This window comes from Biomphalaria glabrata, chromosome 6 (genome assembly GCF_947242115.1).
Source record: "Biomphalaria glabrata chromosome 6, xgBioGlab47.1, whole genome shotgun sequence".
NCBI classification, from domain to species: domain Eukaryota; kingdom Metazoa; phylum Mollusca; class Gastropoda; family Planorbidae; genus Biomphalaria; species Biomphalaria glabrata.
The window spans coordinates 22,229,381-22,249,626 of record NC_074716.1 but is presented as its reverse complement, the minus strand read 5'-3'; the positions used below and the strand labels follow the sequence as shown (position 1 = coordinate 22,249,626).

General features: G+C 33.8%; 1 protein-coding gene across 1 annotated transcript in view; it reads right to left on the bottom strand.

Moving 5' to 3' along the window:
* LOC106065751 (cyclic AMP-responsive element-binding protein 3-like protein 2) overlaps window positions 1–20,246 on the bottom strand; it is a 40,108-nt gene that overhangs the window by 5,252 nt on the left and 14,610 nt on the right. Inside the window, exons 2-9 of the mRNA XM_056031431.1 lie at window positions 19,339–19,519; window positions 13,367–13,654; window positions 12,988–13,166; window positions 5,004–5,147; window positions 4,831–4,889; window positions 4,285–4,353; window positions 3,626–3,722; window positions 1,489–1,678 (exon numbers count right to left, since the gene is read on the bottom strand). Coding sequence (XP_055887406.1) covers window positions 1,489–1,678; window positions 3,626–3,722; window positions 4,285–4,353; window positions 4,831–4,889; window positions 5,004–5,147; window positions 12,988–13,166; window positions 13,367–13,654; window positions 19,339–19,519 — 1,207 coding nt within the window. The remainder of the gene's footprint in view (window positions 1–1,488; window positions 1,679–3,625; window positions 3,723–4,284; window positions 4,354–4,830; window positions 4,890–5,003; window positions 5,148–12,987; window positions 13,167–13,366; window positions 13,655–19,338; window positions 19,520–20,246) is intronic.

Genomic DNA, 20,246 nt, shown 5'->3' with positions numbered 1-20,246 from the left:
AATACGCAATATAATAGATAATATATACATATATATATATATATAACTCAATAGTCAACAAAAACAAAACTGGATAGCAATAAAAAAAAAAAAGTTTCTCAAAATAAAAAAGGTCAAAAGTTCACTGGCACATTCTAAACAAAGAATACATATATTTACATAGGTAGATAGATTAGATAAAGTTATAGATGTCAATTAGTACAGCTTAAACTTCCTGAAACTCTTTAGGTTATCAATTCTTTATAGAACACAGATGTATTGACCAAAGTAATACAAGTTTCAAAGCCAATATTTGGATGTTATTTGATTGATGGGTATACATATTGTAACGTCTCTCCTACTATCCAGGCTCTCTGCCAACTGCACCACATGTCACAACGAACCTAAAGAACCTCACAACTCAGGGCTTCCAAGTAACAGTAACAGTTTAATTTCAAACACATCACAAATACTGTAAATTTGGCAACAACATTACACTGACTATCCAAAAACCTAGCCTCTGCTCCGGACTGACTTCATACACCGTGCTGGTTCTGACTTCGCCTTGTACTGGTCACAATGCGAAGCAACGTGAAGTGTCTTGACTAACACACTCACTCTTAAATAGGGTCCATACAGGCCTTCTAGAATCGGGTGGAACATCGCTTGACCACTGGTTGGTGACATTCTCTGTGATTTGTGTGCGTAATATTTACAACACGGGTCTTTGGCTGAACTGGTGTGTACTGTCACTTGTCATGGTTGACTGTCTAGCGCTGGTCGGGGGTGGTTTGAGTAGTCTAAAAACACACAGCACTACCCCCATCTGTTTCACCACCAGTTTTACAACAATATACATAGAGAAGATGTGAAGAAAAGACTTCCCTCATATTGTGGGATTGTTAAGGGTAATTGGTGGCCAATATTGTTAACACACTAATTAAAAGTGAAAATATTTTATGTAGTCAAGATAAATGTGGACTTTTGTTTGAACTTTGAAAAGTTATGATAGAGAAAGTAATGCTCATCTTCAACTAGCCTTAAGAACTGTTAATTAACTCAATTTTGTGTCATAAAGCTAAGAAAAGACAAAGAGTGATTGTAATGGTCCCATCAAAGGAACTTACTTTAGGTACAATGTCTAAGATGTTACAAATGACTAGTCTGAAAGGAATACAACAATTCGTTTTCATTACTTCTTTTTTTTAAATTCTACTTTTAGTTTGTTAAAAGAATTCATCACCTCTTTTTTTTTCTAATTTTATTACATTTTCCATTATTTTCCATGTACGAAATACCTTTAACATTAAGCATGTATTGGACAAAGTTGACAATCAGTTTTTCTCATCCAATCTAAATGTTTGTCACATGTCAAGCAAATAACAAGGTACATGTAAAAAGAAATAGGAAAGAACACAAAATAGGAAAAAAAAACTGATCAAGTAATTCAATCCTGAAGCTACAGATTGATAATGAAATCACTTGGCTACTCAAAAAGATGAGACTTACAGTTTGGCGTATTATACTGGTTACTAGTGTCCTGAGCCGTCATCATCCTAGGTCCTATGTCATGCTGTGGAGACACCACACTGGCTGGCTGTTGGACAAAGCCCAGCATGGCAGGTTTACTGGAGTAGCCAACATTAAGATTGGCAGGTGACATGCTCCCAAGAAAGACAGCAAAACAAAACACAAGAACCTGCAGTAGTAGTTGATGAAGCCCCAGTTAGCAAATAATTTGATACATAGGTCAGGCTAGTGGTTGTGATACATTGTTCTGAAAATGACTCATGAACATGTCCACACAGACTGGTGGATTAAAGTTTTTTTCTTTAGATATTTTTTTTTAAATCCTTTATATTTCTATAGATATATCCAAACCATTATCTTTTATACATTTGACATATATATGCTAATAAGTTACAGAAACGCTTCTGTTGGGGTTGAAATTGATTTTCTTAACTTTGTTTTTTTTGTTCTATTTTAATTGAAGTATGGTTAGAAATCTTTTCTTAAGGCATTATGAATTTCTACAAATTATATAATTATGTATTGACATAACTTACCTTCAATAACTTTTTTTTTTAATGAGCATTTATGTAGGTATTTTGTATGCATGTATTTTCAGGTTTTATATTGAAACAGGGAATACATGCTGATTTATTCACTTTCTTGGCATATATATATTTAGAGTTAGATTTTATTGGGAGTTGTGAGAACATAACATCTTAGATTTTATTGGGAGTTGTGAGAACATAACATCTTAGATTTTATTGGGAGTTGTGAGAACATAACATCTTAATGTCAAAGACAATAGGGGAACACATTTTGAATTAATCCAAAAAAAAATAAAAAGTTTAAATTTTATATTTAAAAACAATTATTGCCATTATTACATGTCTTAAATTCAGCTGCAAATTTAATCCTGTTCTACTGAAGTAACATGAATATATCACTACCACACAGCCTTCACCAAGCTAAGCCCCAGTCCAAATACTAGTATTGAGAAGAAAGACTATTTGTCTAATTACCTAAATATCTCAATACAGTTGTTTGTACTTTTGTTCTTATTTCATGGATTTCAAATAAATGATGCAAATAGAAAATTTTTTCTAATAAATCAAACAGTCCATAGATATAAAATTTAAGTATTGAATGTGAATACTACATTAATTTTAGATGACATCTAAGCTTTTGTAAAACACTTTTCAATCAAAAGTTCAAGATTAATGAAATATGAAAAATAAATGATCAGCAGAAAGTTACAGAAAGTTTAGAAACAAATCAATTTATCAAAGATTTAAAATGTTGGTGAAATGATCAGATTTGAATACTTTCTCTCTCTAGATTGCAACCTAACAGAGAACTTGTCAAACTCTAAAAACGTATGCTCAATTCACTAAAGAGGAACTAAGAGAGAAAAGTGGGGCTAAAGAATCAGAACAGGAGCAAATAAATGGATGTATTTAGTTTAGCACTCTGAATAAATAGACAAGACTATATCATCAGGGTGGAGTTACCTATCTTAAAATTACAACCTGTCATGAAACTAGGCCAAAGATCATAAGTGAAGTATATTAACAATGTCAGTTCCTGACCAATAAGGACACCTACACACACACAAAACTGGGACAAGTCTAACTCTATAACATAATAATTACATAGGCCATTTTTGTAAGCTCAACACATACTTAACAAGCTTGGAATGCCTGCTTGGCAATCATCTAACTTGGAATGCCTGCTTGGCAATCATCTTTTTATTTTCTTTATTACAACAGAAACACATTTTACAAAGTGGGTAAAACTTAGTCAAAGCTTTTAATTACTTGAGTTGTCATTCTTAGAAAACTATGTCCCATTAGAAATGAAAATTGTAATGTTCTAAATCAGTACTTGGTGACAGATGTGTGCAGGAACTACTTCTGTTCTCTCTTATCACCAGTTGATATACAAAAGATAAAAACCAAGACAGACAAGCAAAACAAAAACTGCTATGTCAATAAACCCAAGCCACAGGCATAAGTTAGATGGTATGAAATAAATAAAATCCCTAGAACAAAACCCAAACCAATGGAGAAGGTAGATGTTTGCCCACACTCTAAAATGGTTCCAATGCAAGCCATACAACAAAAGAGATGTCACTGACCATTAAAGCCGTGCCTGACTGTGTGGCTGAGGCAGCTGCAGCTTTGGGCATTTTGCTAACTAAGGATTGAAGTTTCTGGAGCTGACCTAATAATGACCTGAAACATTGGAACATCAGATTATCAGATTATCCAGCAAGATGTTGCACCTATTAGTAAATCTTTAACTCATTATTAAAGCCACAGGTCTAGAATTAATGATTTGTTTATTTAAATATTAAAAAGTCATAATTTTGTTATGATATATATATATATATATATATATATATATATATATATTTAGATATTTAGATCGATAGATAGATAGAAAGATAGATAGAGAAAGAGAGAGAGAAAGAAAAAGAAAGAGAGAGAGTGAGATAGATGTCACAAAGGTCTGGATATATTGTTTGCAAATTTATTTTTTTTCAATGACAAAAGGGCCTCTTCCTTTCAGAAGATCAAAAGTGGCTGTTTGACCTTTTTGAACATGATACAGGAAGTGGTAACATTGGATTTTCATAGTGTTTTAGTTTTTGAGATCAAAATGTGATGGACAGATTTATGGACAGACATAAAAACAGCACAAAATTTTAGCAGGTTTTCACTACAGGGGCTGCCACCTACCTAAAAGGTGTAACAAAGCAAGTGATTAAATGTAGGAATCCATGTTTTTTCTTACCTGTTGTTGTTCTCCAAATTCTCCACTTTTTTTTTCAAATCATTATTTTCATGATTATATGCTTCCACTCTGTCAAACAAAAACACAAACCTTTTTTACTCATGACATACACCAGGGATATATAGGATCATAAAAAACAAAAACAGACAACACTAGAGCAAAATTGACTAAAACAGGTAAAAAAAAGAATTCTGATCATACTTAAATAAAAAAATTGTTGATTCTGTATTAAAATAATTTTTCAATATTCCTTGTTTACTCAGCTAATGAGTTTGTTTTGAAATGAGTGAAAACAAAGTTCCTATTGTAAGAGCTCAATGCTGTTTCCTAGAGTCAGGCTACAAGTATTTCTATCATCTCACAACATAAATCTTTACCCAATAATAATACAAGTTTAGAAATGTATCATCAGCTTAAAGACTGAATATTATGTTTAATTCTAGCCATCAACATATCATATGTTTACACAAGACGTCCATCAAGAAACTGGAAAAATCTTTCAAACACGTTTTGATTTCTACTTCAATGTGAGAAAAAAAAAATTACCTTTTTTCTAAAGCTTCTAAGTATTCTTTCTTCTTTCGTCTACTTTCTTGGGCAGAAATCTATGTAAGAAAAACAAAAGTATGAATGGTATAAAAACCAAGAAAATATAAGGCATTCAAACGCAAGAAAATCAAGATTCAAGAATGAACCCTACGACATTTGTAAGCACTTACTTTGTTTTTTATCTTTCTTCTTATTTTCTTTAGATTCTTTTCCTCCTGTTTAGTAAGTGGTAGTTTGGTTGGAATAGGATAACCTTCTGAAATCAGAGTTCGCTTCTCTTCTTCTGATAAAATTAATACACCTGATTGGGAGATCTGGACAATGATGAACCAAACATGGTTATTTGAATTTAGTTTTGTTAGTGTTTCGAATACAATTAAAAACAATCTAATAAACTGAAACAATTTAGAAATCTAACTAATTATAATATTATGACATTAATCAAACTATGCAAATGTATCCAAAGAAAATAAAGAAGAGTTATCCAAGCCTAGTTTTAATTTTGACTTTAAAATATACTATGGGATCCCAGCTGAATTTGAAACTTATAATTTTTTTTCTCTAACTGAACATAATAAATAATAAAGTTCTAAAATGATGAAAATTTTACTCGAAATTTTAAAGGTTTTATATTTCCACATATTAAGTTTCAGAGATTAATGCATGTTGAAAATAATTTATACAAGAACATAAACAGATGACATGGAAAAGGGAATGCTGAAAGCTTTTCTTTTGTTTTCAAAACTTTTAAGAAATAAATGCTTCAGTAACTTTCCATTAATGTGTGATCATATTGCACAGAGCTGAGAAAGGTTTCCCCCCATTAATCTTCATGTGCTTTATTTTCTTAATAATTTTGTCTGTACCCAACCATTTCCAATTCTGTTACAACTGGTAGAATCTTTATACATTTTTGTTCATTTTAATCCATAACATCTCAATCATGGAGCAAAGATACTATAACTCCTCAATATTTGTATGTGGAGGTAAAAGTTACTTTACATCAAAATATATGAATATGTTCAAAAACTATCTTCAGGTATGTACTGGAAAAGTAGATTGGAGGCCTAAGCTAAGGATAAGCCCTGCATCAGCTGTTTCCCTATAGATTTGAAACAACACTGTAGTAAGCCTAGTCAAATATGACAATCAATAACTTCCAGCTGCTATGTGCTGCCCCCTGTTGGCCAAGATTTTTTCACATTTAAACTATAGAGAGACAGTTCACTAGTTTCAGAGCTCACTTACAGTGAATTTCAAGATAAAAACAAAATTCCATTATAAAGACACTTTAATATGTTAACAGTTGTATGGTCAATGTAATGTGCAGTAGTCAGCAGCAATATAGAATTGCTCATACTATTTTGTACTATAAGCTGCTAAAAAAAATACCCAATGTTAACAGCTATTGTGCAATGTTAAGTACTTCTACTACACCATCTATTGAAGGTAATTTTTTTCAAACACAACAAAGACATAATAGACTAATAGGATTGTTCAACTGAACAACTCCAGTACACATGTTTGTTCAGTAGTCAATATAGTGAACAGGGAGGTCAGCTTTGGATCAATAAGACATTATACAAGTCAACACAGGCTCAAAGACACCAAAGAAAAACTACTATTTCAACACTTCTTTCCTATCATTAGAGTTGTATTATAGTTGTTGTTAATGTATTCAAGAACATTAGCTGATATGTACATTTCAAGCACTGAACCTAAATGTAAAGCCTCATTCATTTTGAGAAACAAATGCAACCATTACAATAGTATGTTCTTATATCTATGGTCCAAGTTGTAGGACAAAAATAATGGCATGATAGATTACAGGTTTGTAACAGGAAATGCGATATAGAAAATCCATTTTTAATTTAGAAAACTAAAAGATAGAGTGTCTAGCTATCCACCTTATTACTACATGTTGATTTACTGTGTCAGCTCATGTTTCCAATCAAATATTTTTTTGTATCAAAAAGCATCCTGTAACTTATAGCTAAAACCTTTCTTTATTATTACTGCTTATGAGGGCATCCTAATATTATAATTACAACCAATAACACTTGACACCCATGTGCCTAGGTACACTGGGACAAGTAATCTAACACAATACACAGACTCAATCCAACACCTAAATAGATTCACTAGCAAGTAAGCACTCATATACTCTGGTGTCCAGTGTTTAACCCTTACCAATCACACCATCTGCTGCCTCACCCATCATAGCTTCTGTTACACAATATAGTTCAACTCTAAGGTTTTTGTCTTTACGCTCTGATGCAATCAGACTCTAGTTTGCATGCATTCAATATATTTGTTTATATATCTATTAGAGTGAAGTGAATTTAAGATTTTTATTAAAGTTTTACTTTCTACAGTACTACATATACAAGGCAGTGGACTGACACCTCTATGTCTACTAATACAAGGCAGTGGAGTGACACCTCTATGTCCAATATGCCAATGTGTGCATACAACAGACCAATGTGATGTGCATCCAGCCTCCAGAGCATTAAAAGAAAGAGTTGCCATCAATCTCAATTTACAAGACAACAGCCGCAAGTTCTTCCATGCTTGTAATTGAATCCACCCACAATTCCCTAAGCTCTGTCACCACCAAAATTATGTCCACGTGGGTATATGTAGGAACTGAATAATAACACTGAATCAATATGTTTAGTAACTAGCCCAGCAAGAAATGGACATAGAAATACAAGTTTGCTATTTGTGAAAAATATCCATATCAAATTAGTGATGCTTTATTTCAAACAATATGTTGAAGATTGTGGCATAATGGAACATTATAGAACGGTTGTTTTTTGTTGTTTTTTTAGCTATGCAATGGACAGATTATTGAAGAGTATAAAGTTAAGCCTTCTAAATATGACAAAAATGAACACTACTTTTTTTTTTAATTTCCAAAAGACAGCTAATGAATAAGTCATGATATGATGTCTAGTTATGAAAATTGCCATGAGAAATAAGAGTAAGGAACATTCTTTAAACATGCAAAATACAAAAAAAATACTTTAAAAAAAAAAAAAAAGCTTATATTAAGTGTATCAATTAGTTTGGATCAGTCATGTCATTGAATTTGTAATACATCTTGACTAACAATAATAAATCTGTGTGATTAGAAATATTTTTTTACCAATTGTTTTTGTTATTCATGTTTTTAGCTTTCTCAATGCGCTATGATCCTATCACTTTCTCACTGCGCTATGATCCTGTCACTTTCTCAATGCGCTATGATCCTATCATGTGTCTGGACCAGTTGGAAATGAGTGGGGGAGAATATGTGTGATTACTTTTTAAATGTTTTTTTCTTTTTTAACTCTTTGGCTCCGGACCAACACACAGGACGTTGACTTTAAAAAAGGGGAAAAAGGTCGGACCAACGCTGATGGCATCGGCTATTTAAAATTTATTTTTTCGTTTCAATTTCTCCGATTCATGTTTTTTATTGCTTAATTTTTTATCTAGAATAGTTTCCCTTTGCTAAACATCCGGAATTTCCTTCATTTAACGTGTTTTTATTTTGTACGAAGTTTGTAAAGAGATGACATTTATTTTTTCTGTGTGCGTGTTTTTTTTAACATGGAGCTTCAACCAAGGCCATACCCAGCTAATGTTCAATGTAGATCTAGAACTAGTTTAGCTGTCTCTACATTATCTAGATCTAAATCTAATCAGATAGATGTAGATCTCTAGATCTATCATCTAGGCACTGAAACAGAACAATTTCAGATTTGTTCCACCAAGAAATTGGGTTGTCAACCTAGACTTAGTCAGCACTGCATCTATTGAGATGGAATGTTTTTTTCATTGACAATCACATTGTTGATAGTCTTGTTAGCAAAATAAATAGCTATGCTGACCATAGGATTAAATGAAACACCCCTGCTAGAATAAGATCCATTTTCAGAGAATGGAGACCTATAACTATAAAGAAAGATAGAGTATGTAAACACTTTGGGTCAGGGAGAACGGTTTATGTTTGCGCTGGATGGGAGTCGAACCCACACATTCATATTGACTGCTTCCATGAATATCACAACTAGAAGGAATATTTATATACTAAGTACATGAAGAACTTTAGAAGAAAATACTATAAATATATATATGCTGTACAGTTGGACTAGTTTTAGGGTAAAAGTGTTTTGTTCCAAGAGTGTTGCTTTTTTATGGGCTTTTTCGTTAAAGTAGTGACATTGGATTATTAGTTCCAGTTTATTATTTTTTGCACCTATTGCTGTTTCTTCTGTGGTGTTCTGTAAACAAATGGATAAAAATGAGAAAAAAAGCTATTTCAATTCAATTTGAACAATAAATTTCTTTAAACATGCACTTGGATGGATATTTTCAATGTCAGTTGGTGAGTTTTTCATTTTTAATTTTTATATTCAAAACCCAAAATTACAAAAACAACATAATTTGCAAATTAGAAAACATAAGAAATGGAAAGAGCATCCATTTCTCTTTAATTCTATATCAAGTTTATTATTTTCCAATAATAAATAAAAAAGTTATACAAGTTATATCGAAGCAAAGTAGCGCACTCTGAAATGGCGGAAAAATTAATTCCGTCCAAAAGTGGCAAATAATTCCGAATTAATTCCGGAGCCAAAGAGTTAAAAAGGCAATGACCTGAATTTGAACTTGTGGGTTAAAGCCTTCTCAAGTCAACGCAGTAACCACTTTGCTAGCAAAGAGTTTATGAACATGGAAGATTGTATAGTTATCTATTGTTTCTATTTCATGTTTGTGTTCACTAAGTCTCAGACGACAATCTATTAAGGGGACTAATTCAGCTTATACCACCAAACAAAATAATTTCTTACCAATAGTTGATAAACTAATTGGTTAATTTTTTTTTTATGGATTCTTGTGTTGTCAGGTAAAAGAAATAATTGTCTAAAATTTCAGCTTGATCCGATATTGGGTGTTCGAGGAATAACGTGCACAAACTTTTGACCAGACAGACAGAAAGAGTTGATACAAGCTTTGTAAAAAAAAAATGAAATAATCCCCTTCAACATGTAAAAAAAGATATCTATAAAAGATATCAATGAACAAAAAGGCTGACAAGTTCTACCAATTGTACGTAGTATGTATTCCATCTACTCAATCTCTACTGTCTTTAGTTCTAACATACAAAAGATATATTCTGACAGCGGGCAAACTGTCCTTCTCGAAACTGACGAGGTAAAACTTGATACTCGATGTGGCTCCTATGACGAAGAAAAAATATGTCCAACAGGTTCACTAACAATCTCTCACCCGTTATGAATGAACGGTTTCTCTGGTTGTAGGTCGATTCAGCATATGAAGATCAGGCTTTGATAATATACTGGTTAAGTAGACCAGACGTTGCGATGATTACGGTCCTGACGAAGGTCACCCTGAGTTAACGGCTCGTTGAACGTGCGATCAAACAGGTGACGACTGCTTGTAGATCTAGAACAAAGTCACTCTGCGATGATGCTGTGTTCAGCCGTACTCCGATGAAATCTTATATCTTCGAGTGCACGACCCTCACCTGAGTAAACGTTCTGCTTCGAGGTCCGGTTCGATGTTCGGGCGTCGGGGGTCGCCACTGTGATGTTGCTTATTCAGGCTGTCTTGAAGTCAACCAATTACTCAGCAAGCGTTTGGATGTAATTGTTCGGGTGTATTACGTGTAGTTGACCAACAAGTCAGACAAAACAAGTACATCTGTTTTTAACAAGTGAAGAGATGTAGTCAACTCTGATGAACAAGTTTACATGGATTTATTCTGATAAAAGGCCACAGTAGAAGTCTCTGTCACTAAACACGTCGTTACCCTGGAGTGTTCTATCGCTAACTGATTTTCCGGTCTCTAACCCAACATATCCCAAACATCACTAGTCCCGTTCAATATGCGTCTTCTATGGTGCGTCGCTAAATAACTAACCTATATAAATAAGGTGTCTAACAATAGATATCTATGAACAAAAAGGCTGACAAATTCTACCAATTGTATGTATGTATTCCATCTACTCAATATCTACTGTCTTTAGTTCTAACATACACATGTATTCTTTTCAAATAATTGATTACAACAACCCTAGCAGGTAATGAGTGTAATCTAATGCTCATCTATAATTAACAAGGAGTCCAAAGTTTGTGACTATCTCATCAAAAGTAAGAACTGATATTGTTAAATATGTTGAGTCTAAGTCTCAACTAGCCCACATAATTATGTCTGTTCAATCCTATAAGCTTTCATATTACTTTGATCTATGTACTTCATACAAACATTGTCGCCTCAAAGACTGCACTATTTCTAAAGGTATATATTACTGGAGCAGAGCACAGTTCACCTTTACATCATCTGCCCTATAGATTTCAAGCTCTGAAAGGGGAACTTTATTTACTTATTACTATAACACAAGAACTTGATGTGATTATTACTACAAAAGAAAGGGTTGAATCTAAATTATTAAACTGTTTTTAAATGTACATTGACATGTTTTGTCTAAGCAAAGAAAGAATTTGAAAATACTTCTTTATGCAAACTTCATGACTATTATTCATCATTTAGTTGTTAGTTTTTCTCAAACTTTATTCACTATAAACTAAACTATGGACAAAATATTTGTGGCAATTAGAACATACATAATCAATAAATAAGACATAAATAGAAAGCCCCAAGGAGATGTTTAAAACAATGTTTCTGTCCATTTATTATGGAGTTTTCACTTTGCTACTAAGTAAGAAAATCTATATGCAATGGTTCTAATTACGAGAGACCAACATGTGTATTCTACAAACTAGTGTGTGTGTGTGTGTGTAATGGTGAATGTTGACCCATATCTGGTCTGACACAATAGATTAGTAAGGATGTAGTTTGAACCATATGATTTTAACCTGTCTCACCTGTCATTACTTCCCACAGGCCACCAATTTGACAGATAAGATCCTATCACTTATTGGGCTCACTATTACAATGACCTTTATTCTAAGTCTATGTAGTTGTGTGTCGCCTGCTAGATATATCTGAAGGTTATAATTGGTTGATTTCTCTGCTGATAGCAGATTCAATATACACACAGCTTGGGGGTCATTTTAAAATGAGAGCACAAGTTTCAGATAAACTTGTTTTATTTCAAATATCTACAAGCCTTTTTTAGCGGCCCCCGAAAGGGGAAAAGACGCTATTAGTTTTGTGCGAAATGTCTGTCCGTCTGTTCCATTTAGATCTCGTAAACTAGAAGAGATATTGAAAATCCGACTTCACAATATTTTAGACCATTCAAAGTTCTGATGCAACGGCTACTTTTTTTTTCCCTGAAAGCGAAAATTCTAATTTTTAAAAATCAATTATGCAAGCAGTTTTTTATAAGAAAAAGCTAATTAGTATGCATTATATGTTATACCTAATTTAAGACGAATAGTAATCTTATAAACATCATTTTTGTGAACATTTTTCTATATAGTGGAATTTTTTAATGGGTACCTGACATTAGTTGGGGAAAAGCAAAGGCGGTTGGTCGTTGTGCTGGCTACATGACACCCTCGTTAAGCGTAGGCCACAACGACAGATGAACTTTACATCATCTGCCCTATAGACCACAAACTAGTTAGGCCAGGTTCACATCTAACTTTACATTCACTTTCACGTATCCTTTGATCTGCGGGACGGTTGGGGCACTACACAAGATCTGTTAACCTTCTTTCTCCATTCTTATCTCTCATTTGTCTTTGATATAATTTCATTCGGATGTTCTTTCTGAAAATATTGAAGACTACCTGGGTGGACCACTGGTCGTGCGGTTTGCGCGCTGGACTGTCGTTTGGATTTATTGACGATCGAAGGTTCAAACCCTGCCTGCTCCCATCCCCCGTCGTCCTGCGGGAGGTTTGGACTAGGAAGTAAACTATCTTCAACTCTGAAGGATTATCCGAAATATGTAAAACATTTTACTTCGGGGGCCGATTTTGAGTTTGTGTTTCCACACAAACTGTCTTTTGTAACCTTGTTCACTTTGCATTTTGGTAAAGGTTACAAGGAAAAGGTCAAATCTACAAAAGCTGTTTACTTATGAGCCTGTAATTATCTACAAATTCTGAAAGAAACATGCCCACAAAACTAAACAAGTGTACAGCACCACATTGAGGACACCTCAAACTTACAGGATTGACAAAGAATGGCTGTGAATAAGGTTTTCCAGACAGTGGTGAACTGGATGAGTGTCTGTAGGTCTGTCTTATTGGACTTGAGGGTGCTGACCTCTGGGGACTCTGACTGCCATCACTGTCACTGCCAGAACTGCCCGGAGGAGTTGGTGGTAGTAATATTGTTTCTAAGTTGACTGTAGAAATAGTGAAATCAAAATAATAATAATAAAATCCTCAATCTTAAAATTAATTTTTAAAAGACTTTTGTTACTTTAAAGAGTAAAAGTTAACTTCATGACTTGAAATATTTTCAAGACCATAACTTGAATACAATCAAATATAAACAATACTGTCTTGAAATAAACTGGTGTAAATAAAACAAGGATAGACTTACCAGATGGTTCACTTCCTTGGTCTAAGCAATCTGGTTGTTCCTCTTTGATTTGGATATTAGGAAAGGTGATGGGCTCATTTAGAAAAGAGGTTGATGATGATGCTGAGGACGTGGTTGTGACGATAATAGTTGGCTGTCTGGATGAAATGTTGAATGTGGTTGAGGTGGATGATGATGTGGTAACAGCCAAGAAGCTGTCTGAGATGTTGGTTTCAGTATTCATCACTGGAGCTGGTTTCATGGTCAGATCTAATGCGGCAGTATTGGAGAAAATGTCTGTGTCAATGTCTGAAATTTAAAAATTCAACAAATGTCACAGAACTAAATTGGTAGTGTCAGAGAATATGTCTTTATCAATGTCTAGAGTAAAAGATTCAACAAATGTCACAGAACTAAAATTGGTAGTGACAGAGAATATGTCTACTTCAATGTCCAGAATAAAAGATTCAACAAATGTCACAGAACTGAATTGGTAGTGACAGAGAATATGTCTTTATCAATGTCTAGAGTAAAAGATTCAACAAATGTCACAGAACTAAAATTGGTAGTGACAGAGAATATGTCTACTTCAATGTCCAGAATAAAAGATTCAACAAATGTCACAGAACTAAAATTGGTAGTGACAGAGAATATGTCTATATCAATGTCTAGAATAAAAAATGTAACCAATGTCACAGAACTAAAGTGTCAAAGAATATAATCTAGAATAAAACAGATAGTTCTCTACATAAGCAACACTTTTTGTTGCAAATCTTCCCTGGTGTCAGAACATTTAATTTGCTCAGAACCAAGGACAAGTTCACTTTCTCCCATCTTGGAAACACACACAAAAATTGTCTTGTACAGTATGCAATGTCAATGAGCTTGTATTGATAAGCAATAGATAGTTTGCTTTTAGTTGTTTTTTGTCCAGAGTGAATGTAAAGGATTTCATACACTACAGGGATAATTATTTTAATAGATATAGATAGGTCAAGAAATAAACTCTACTACTAAAAGGATATCCTATGAAACTAAACACACAAAGCTTAAGTCCAATAACAACCATCATAGGATTTATTCACAAATTTAATTTGAAGACAACACAAACTGAAGCTAATGAGTTACCTAAACCTGCATTAGTTTTACTTTTGAACCACAAAATGGTTTTTGGCAATTAATCAGTGTGGCTAGGTTTTATTTTACTTTTCTTTTAAGCATTTAGATCTTTTAACCAGGAGTCAATAACTTTCTTGTTCTAAACAAATTAATTTAAAAAAAATGAAAAAAATAAGAACAATATAATAAATAAGCTTCTTGAAAAACCCAGTCTTGTGGGGGTTTTTTTATCAATAGATAAAATCAAAACAAGTTTCTTCTGACTAGTGCTATTGACTCATTATACGAGTGAAGTTGAAGACCTACAAATATCAAGGGACAGAACAAGATGCTGACATGTGTCCTTTAAAATACTTGAAAGTCATCCAGAAATTCAATTGAAGGATGCACATGGACAGCTGAACTGAAATGTATTGTGAGGATTCAACAGCTATTTGACAAGTTACTTCTTCTAAATGTGTTGCTGAACTCAACAGCACAGACAGAGTGAAGCTGACCTAAGACATTTAACTAAACTATAGAGATGAAAGTTGACTAACAGGAGTCCATTGTGATAAACAAGATATACAAACTAAAAAGAAAGTCCATTTTTTAAGCTATCTTAAAACTTTCAAGACTAACTGTTCAACAAGATATACAAACTAAAAAGAAAGTCCATTTTTTAAGCTATCTTAGCACTTTCAAGACTAACTGTTCAACAAGATATACAAACTAAAAAGAAAGTCCATTTTTTAAGCTATCTTAGCACTTTCAAGACTAACTGTTCAACAAGATATACAAACTAAAAAGAAAGTCCATTTTTTAAGCTATCTTAGCACTTTCAAGACTAACTGTTCAACAAGATATACAAACTAAAAAGAAAGTCCATTTTTTAAGCTATCTTAGCACTTTCAAGACTAACTGTTCAAGCCAACATAAGCCTGGCTTTACCAATGAACAAAAACTACTGAAACATACAATGGTTATTTATTCTGACTGAAACATACAATGGTTATTTATTCTGACTGAAACATACAAAGGTTATTTATTCTGATTGAAACATACAATGGTTATTTATTCTGACTGAAACATACAATGGTTATTTATTCTGACTGAAACATACAATGGTTATTTATTCTGACTGAAACATACAATGGTTATTTATTCTGACTGAAACATACAATGGTTATTTATTCTGACTGAAACATACAATGGTTATTTATTCTGACTGAAACATACAATGGTTATTTATTCTGACTGAAACATACAATGGTTATTTATTCTGACTGAAACATACAATGGTTATTTATTCTGACTGAAACATACAATGGTTATTTATTCTGACTGAAACATACAATGGTTATTTATTCTGACTGAAAAGACAAAATATTTTCATTGACTAGACTAGTAAGTGTTCAGACATTCCTTCAGTTTATTGCATACTAGTGCTAACCTCGAGAAGGAGTAAACATAGTTCAGCCACTCAGCTATCATCATACAGCATAAATACACATTACTTTTGGTAAGATTAATTAATAACATTCAACTGTCAGAAAAACTTTAAAAAACTACAAAATATTTGTTCATTGGATCCAACATTATTATGCAAGAGAGAGTTCATGACTAGAACAGGATGACTTTATCTTTTGGGTGATAACAAGGAAGATATCATTGCCCAGTCTACAGTCAAGGACTAGCCAGAGACCACAACGACGGTACTAGATGACCACACAAACCAAATAATAGAACAGCAGTATCTATCACTAAAAAATGGTTCATGTTACATACCAAGGTAACTAAAAACCCAGTAAGAGATAGTGACTCTGTCATCAACAGTTCATGGTCTATTCCAGTGATACCCAACCTTATACAGCCTGCGGGCCATTTTAATTTCCGACACTAGTGTCGAGGGCCTCATTAATGAAAAGATACAGAAAAATGAAATAGAGACTATACCATTTTAAATAGTTTTATCACAATACCGTGGATGCAGTAGATCTACTTACACCCATAAGTCAATTACTTAATCAAGTGCTTGTAAACATTGTTTTCGGAAATGTGCAAGGTTAATGTAGACAACAGGGCATAGAAATCTATTGTCTGTATTGCTCGAAATTTCTCAAGCAGGGAAGTCTGGCTTTGTAAGTCAAGTCAATCAGTTCCAATAGTAATGATTTCACAATCTGCTGCTCTGTCATTTAGTTTTGAATGAAGATTTTAACACACATCCGCCACTCTTTTTGCAGTTGTCATGCCAGAAATGCTGACAGCTTCAAATGCATTTTTTTTTCAGGCCGATTTTATTCCATCACTGCTAGCAAGCACATTTTAATGCTTCATTTCTCTTCTTAAAATGTGAGCAACTCTGTAGCCTCCATTAAAGTCGCGACTCATTTTCTTGACTTCTTGGTAAATATTTTTGTCACTCGCTCAACTCTAGACGTAACTTAGCGACTCTTTTCTTAGCGGCTCAAGCCGACAGTGCCTCCATATTTTTGTAATGGTTTCTTATAGAATGCCTTTTTATGTTACGTTCTTTAAAACAGCCACACTTTCTGTACAAATCAAACATGTTGGCTTGGTAACATAGATTTAATAAAGATCTGTCCACTTGTCCTGGAAGTTTCAACATCCAGTTATCTTTTCTTTGACATTAACGTACAAATTTTACATGTTACCTATCATGTTGATGTCAGAAGTACCCGAACCAATAAGATGCAGAAAAGATGCGCTGAGATACACACATGAGATGTCAAGGACACAGCTAGCTCAAGACAGTCGCTGCATTGTCCAAGACTCTAAAATAACTGTCAATTCTTGTCACCAAAAAAAAACTAACTTGTGTTCTTATAGAAAAAAAATTACACGAATAACTAACAAGACATAGATTAGTATGAAATACATCAAAGAAAATGTGAGAGTCCTAACAAAGAGAAAATACATTTTTTAACCTTTTTTATATTTTCTACATTTTGTGCTGATGTTTTGGTGGGCCTGTCAGAACCACGTCGCGGGCCAGATCTGGCCCTCGGGCCGTAGTTTGGGCATCACTGGTCTATTCAGTTGGCTGTTGAAATACTTCAAACTTAAGTGCAATTTTGACCAACATGTACCTATTTACCACTTCAACACAGCTACAGTCAACCATTTTTAGCTACATATTAATTGACTCAGCTATAAATAAGATGCAAGACCAGTAGGTTCTTGCCAGTTCTTCAAAAATAAATTATTTATATTGTATGAGTCTATTTACAACCAAGGAGTGGGATGACAACAATTAACAATAAATTGACAGATGAAATCTACAGCCATAAAATACATAGATCTACAATAAATTTCAATTTGAATGTCTGTCTCCTAAATAAAAAATTTCCACTTTTTAAATTTGATCAATATCATAGAAAGCTAATAGGAGATATTTTTAAAAATGCACAGGAAATAGCAAAAAAAAAAAATGTATAGGCCTATGTAATGTTAAAACTGAACACAGGAGATCCATTTGATCGTCTTAAGAGCTGAGCCGAAGGCTCTTCGAGCTCTAAGTTTGAAAAAAAAACAACCTGTTTGGACACCAAACAGTAAAAAAAAAAAACCTGTGGGAACACAGTTCTGTTTGAGAGAGACCCGAGTCAATGTCTATGTAAAGCATTGCTGTTTCCAATGCCTTTTGCCCCCGACGCATGCTTGGCTGTACATGGCCGAAGGCCGAGGACACCGGGAGCCTTCGCCATTTTCCTTCGTTATACCAAGCTAACTGTGGGGGACTCGCCATTTTTGTAACGGTCCCTTGAGGAACAGTGCATGGATGTGTGACAGGTTTATGGGGACTCTTTTGCAACTCTGCCTGTGCAATGGGTGGACTCTCGTCTACCCGTGGGCATCCCCACGGGAGTTATGTTTCGCCATTCATTTAGCCTAGTTACCCCCTCAAGTAACTGTTTCCACCCGGGTGCCACGTTGAGGCAGAACAGCGCACCCGGGGAACACAGGAGATAAAAAGTCAGATTCAAACAAACAACACACCATTCTTATTCTTCCTGATCTGTAAGGAAACTATCATAAACATTGAAAACACTGGTAATCATTATTTAAGATATTTGATTTTTCATTCTACAAAGGTGGGCTATACTTAAAGTAAGAACTATAAAAAATTAAATCACTAGATCTATAATTTTTGTAAAGACAGTTTAATTATTATTTTTTAAGTGATTAATACATTGAAGAAAATCGGAAAATTTTGTGAGACAAGAAACTTAAGAAAGCTGGAATAATTTTGGTTTCTGCAAGATAGAAATCTATGGTGCAAGGATGCAGTCAGCAGGTGTTCATGGGCTTTGGGGATGTGTCAAACAATACTCAGTGGATAAAAATCAATTCTCACACAGCTATACTGTAATAGAGTTCTATAAATAGGACTTGATGAAACATCAGGAGACCACAAGAAAAACAACCAAATTCTAAACACAGATGTTCATGAAGTCTCAATTAAAATTGGCTAGTGGTTTGTGTCCAAATGAGTGTCTGGAGTTCAAACTCTTCAGCAGTCTTTCTTCTGTATCAAGTTTGGTAAATATAACATTGAATCATGCTACCATTTAACATAAATTTCAGTTGGAAAAAAAAAGGAAACATGGGATTGAGAGGATTTGTGGTCATGAGGGAGGGGGGAGGGTTAAAGATACATTCTAATATAAAAAGATTTTCCTTGAAAACCATCCCAAAATAGAAAATAGCTTATTCACAATAGAAGGGGTCTCAGTATATTGTTTGAGTAACTAGACGTTTAGCCAAGGTCAAGATTGTCATCAACAATGATGAACAAACTATGAGACAGATAAGTTTTACAAGTTAAGCATAAATGATAGAAGTCAGAGATTTTGTGCCTAATGTTCTACCTTCATGTTGGGTGTTGGGTGATCCAGGTTCATTGTCGTTTATACTGTAGCTGTGTTCTGATTTGATACATGGTGGATTCATTGCATCACTCATCATCTTGTCATTCAGCACAGGGTCATCTAAGAAGCTGTTCAACCAGTCACTTTCATAACCAACATTGTCAGGGCTGGGGAAACCTGTCTGGAACACACACAAAATCATTGTCACAAACATTATTCAATTCACTGTACAATGCTGAGTAAATATCTTCAGCCTATAGTATAGTATGAATATAAACAAGTAACAGTAACTATCAATAAAATACCAAAAAAAAGGTATATAGTACACATTGATCCAAATTTATATGTAATAGTTTCTTTGCAAAAAAATTGTTGAATTGTCTATACCAATAGTAATACCCATATAAAAAAAACAACACAAATACTGATTGTGTCAAATATTGTGTATAGTAAACTTGGTGACATTAGTTCACTTTATGTAGTAAGATATTTTTTACAGAGGTTATATTGGATCATTACAGTAGCTCTTTTTTTTTACTATGAGAAAATTTTTGCTCATACTGAGAATGATGATTTCTTGTGTGTGTTTTCTTATGACATTCTATTAGCAAGCTATATAACAGTGATGTCAGTAGCTAACAGTGGGACACACATGTGTATTTTATCATTCACATCTCAGACATACTGGTTCTAAGACGGAAAACCAAAGGCATTGAAAAGTCAGACTTGTTGCAAAGTTTCTGCAAATTACTGTGTATTATGTATCACCTGGGCACAGAGGCAGGGGCACTGGGGTGAGTGTCATATCAAGACCACAAATATTTGTATGATGGGCTGATAGTTGCAAAAGATTCTCTTAATCATGTGCGTTGACTGACCCAACCTTCACCCCTTAGCCTTAATGCTCC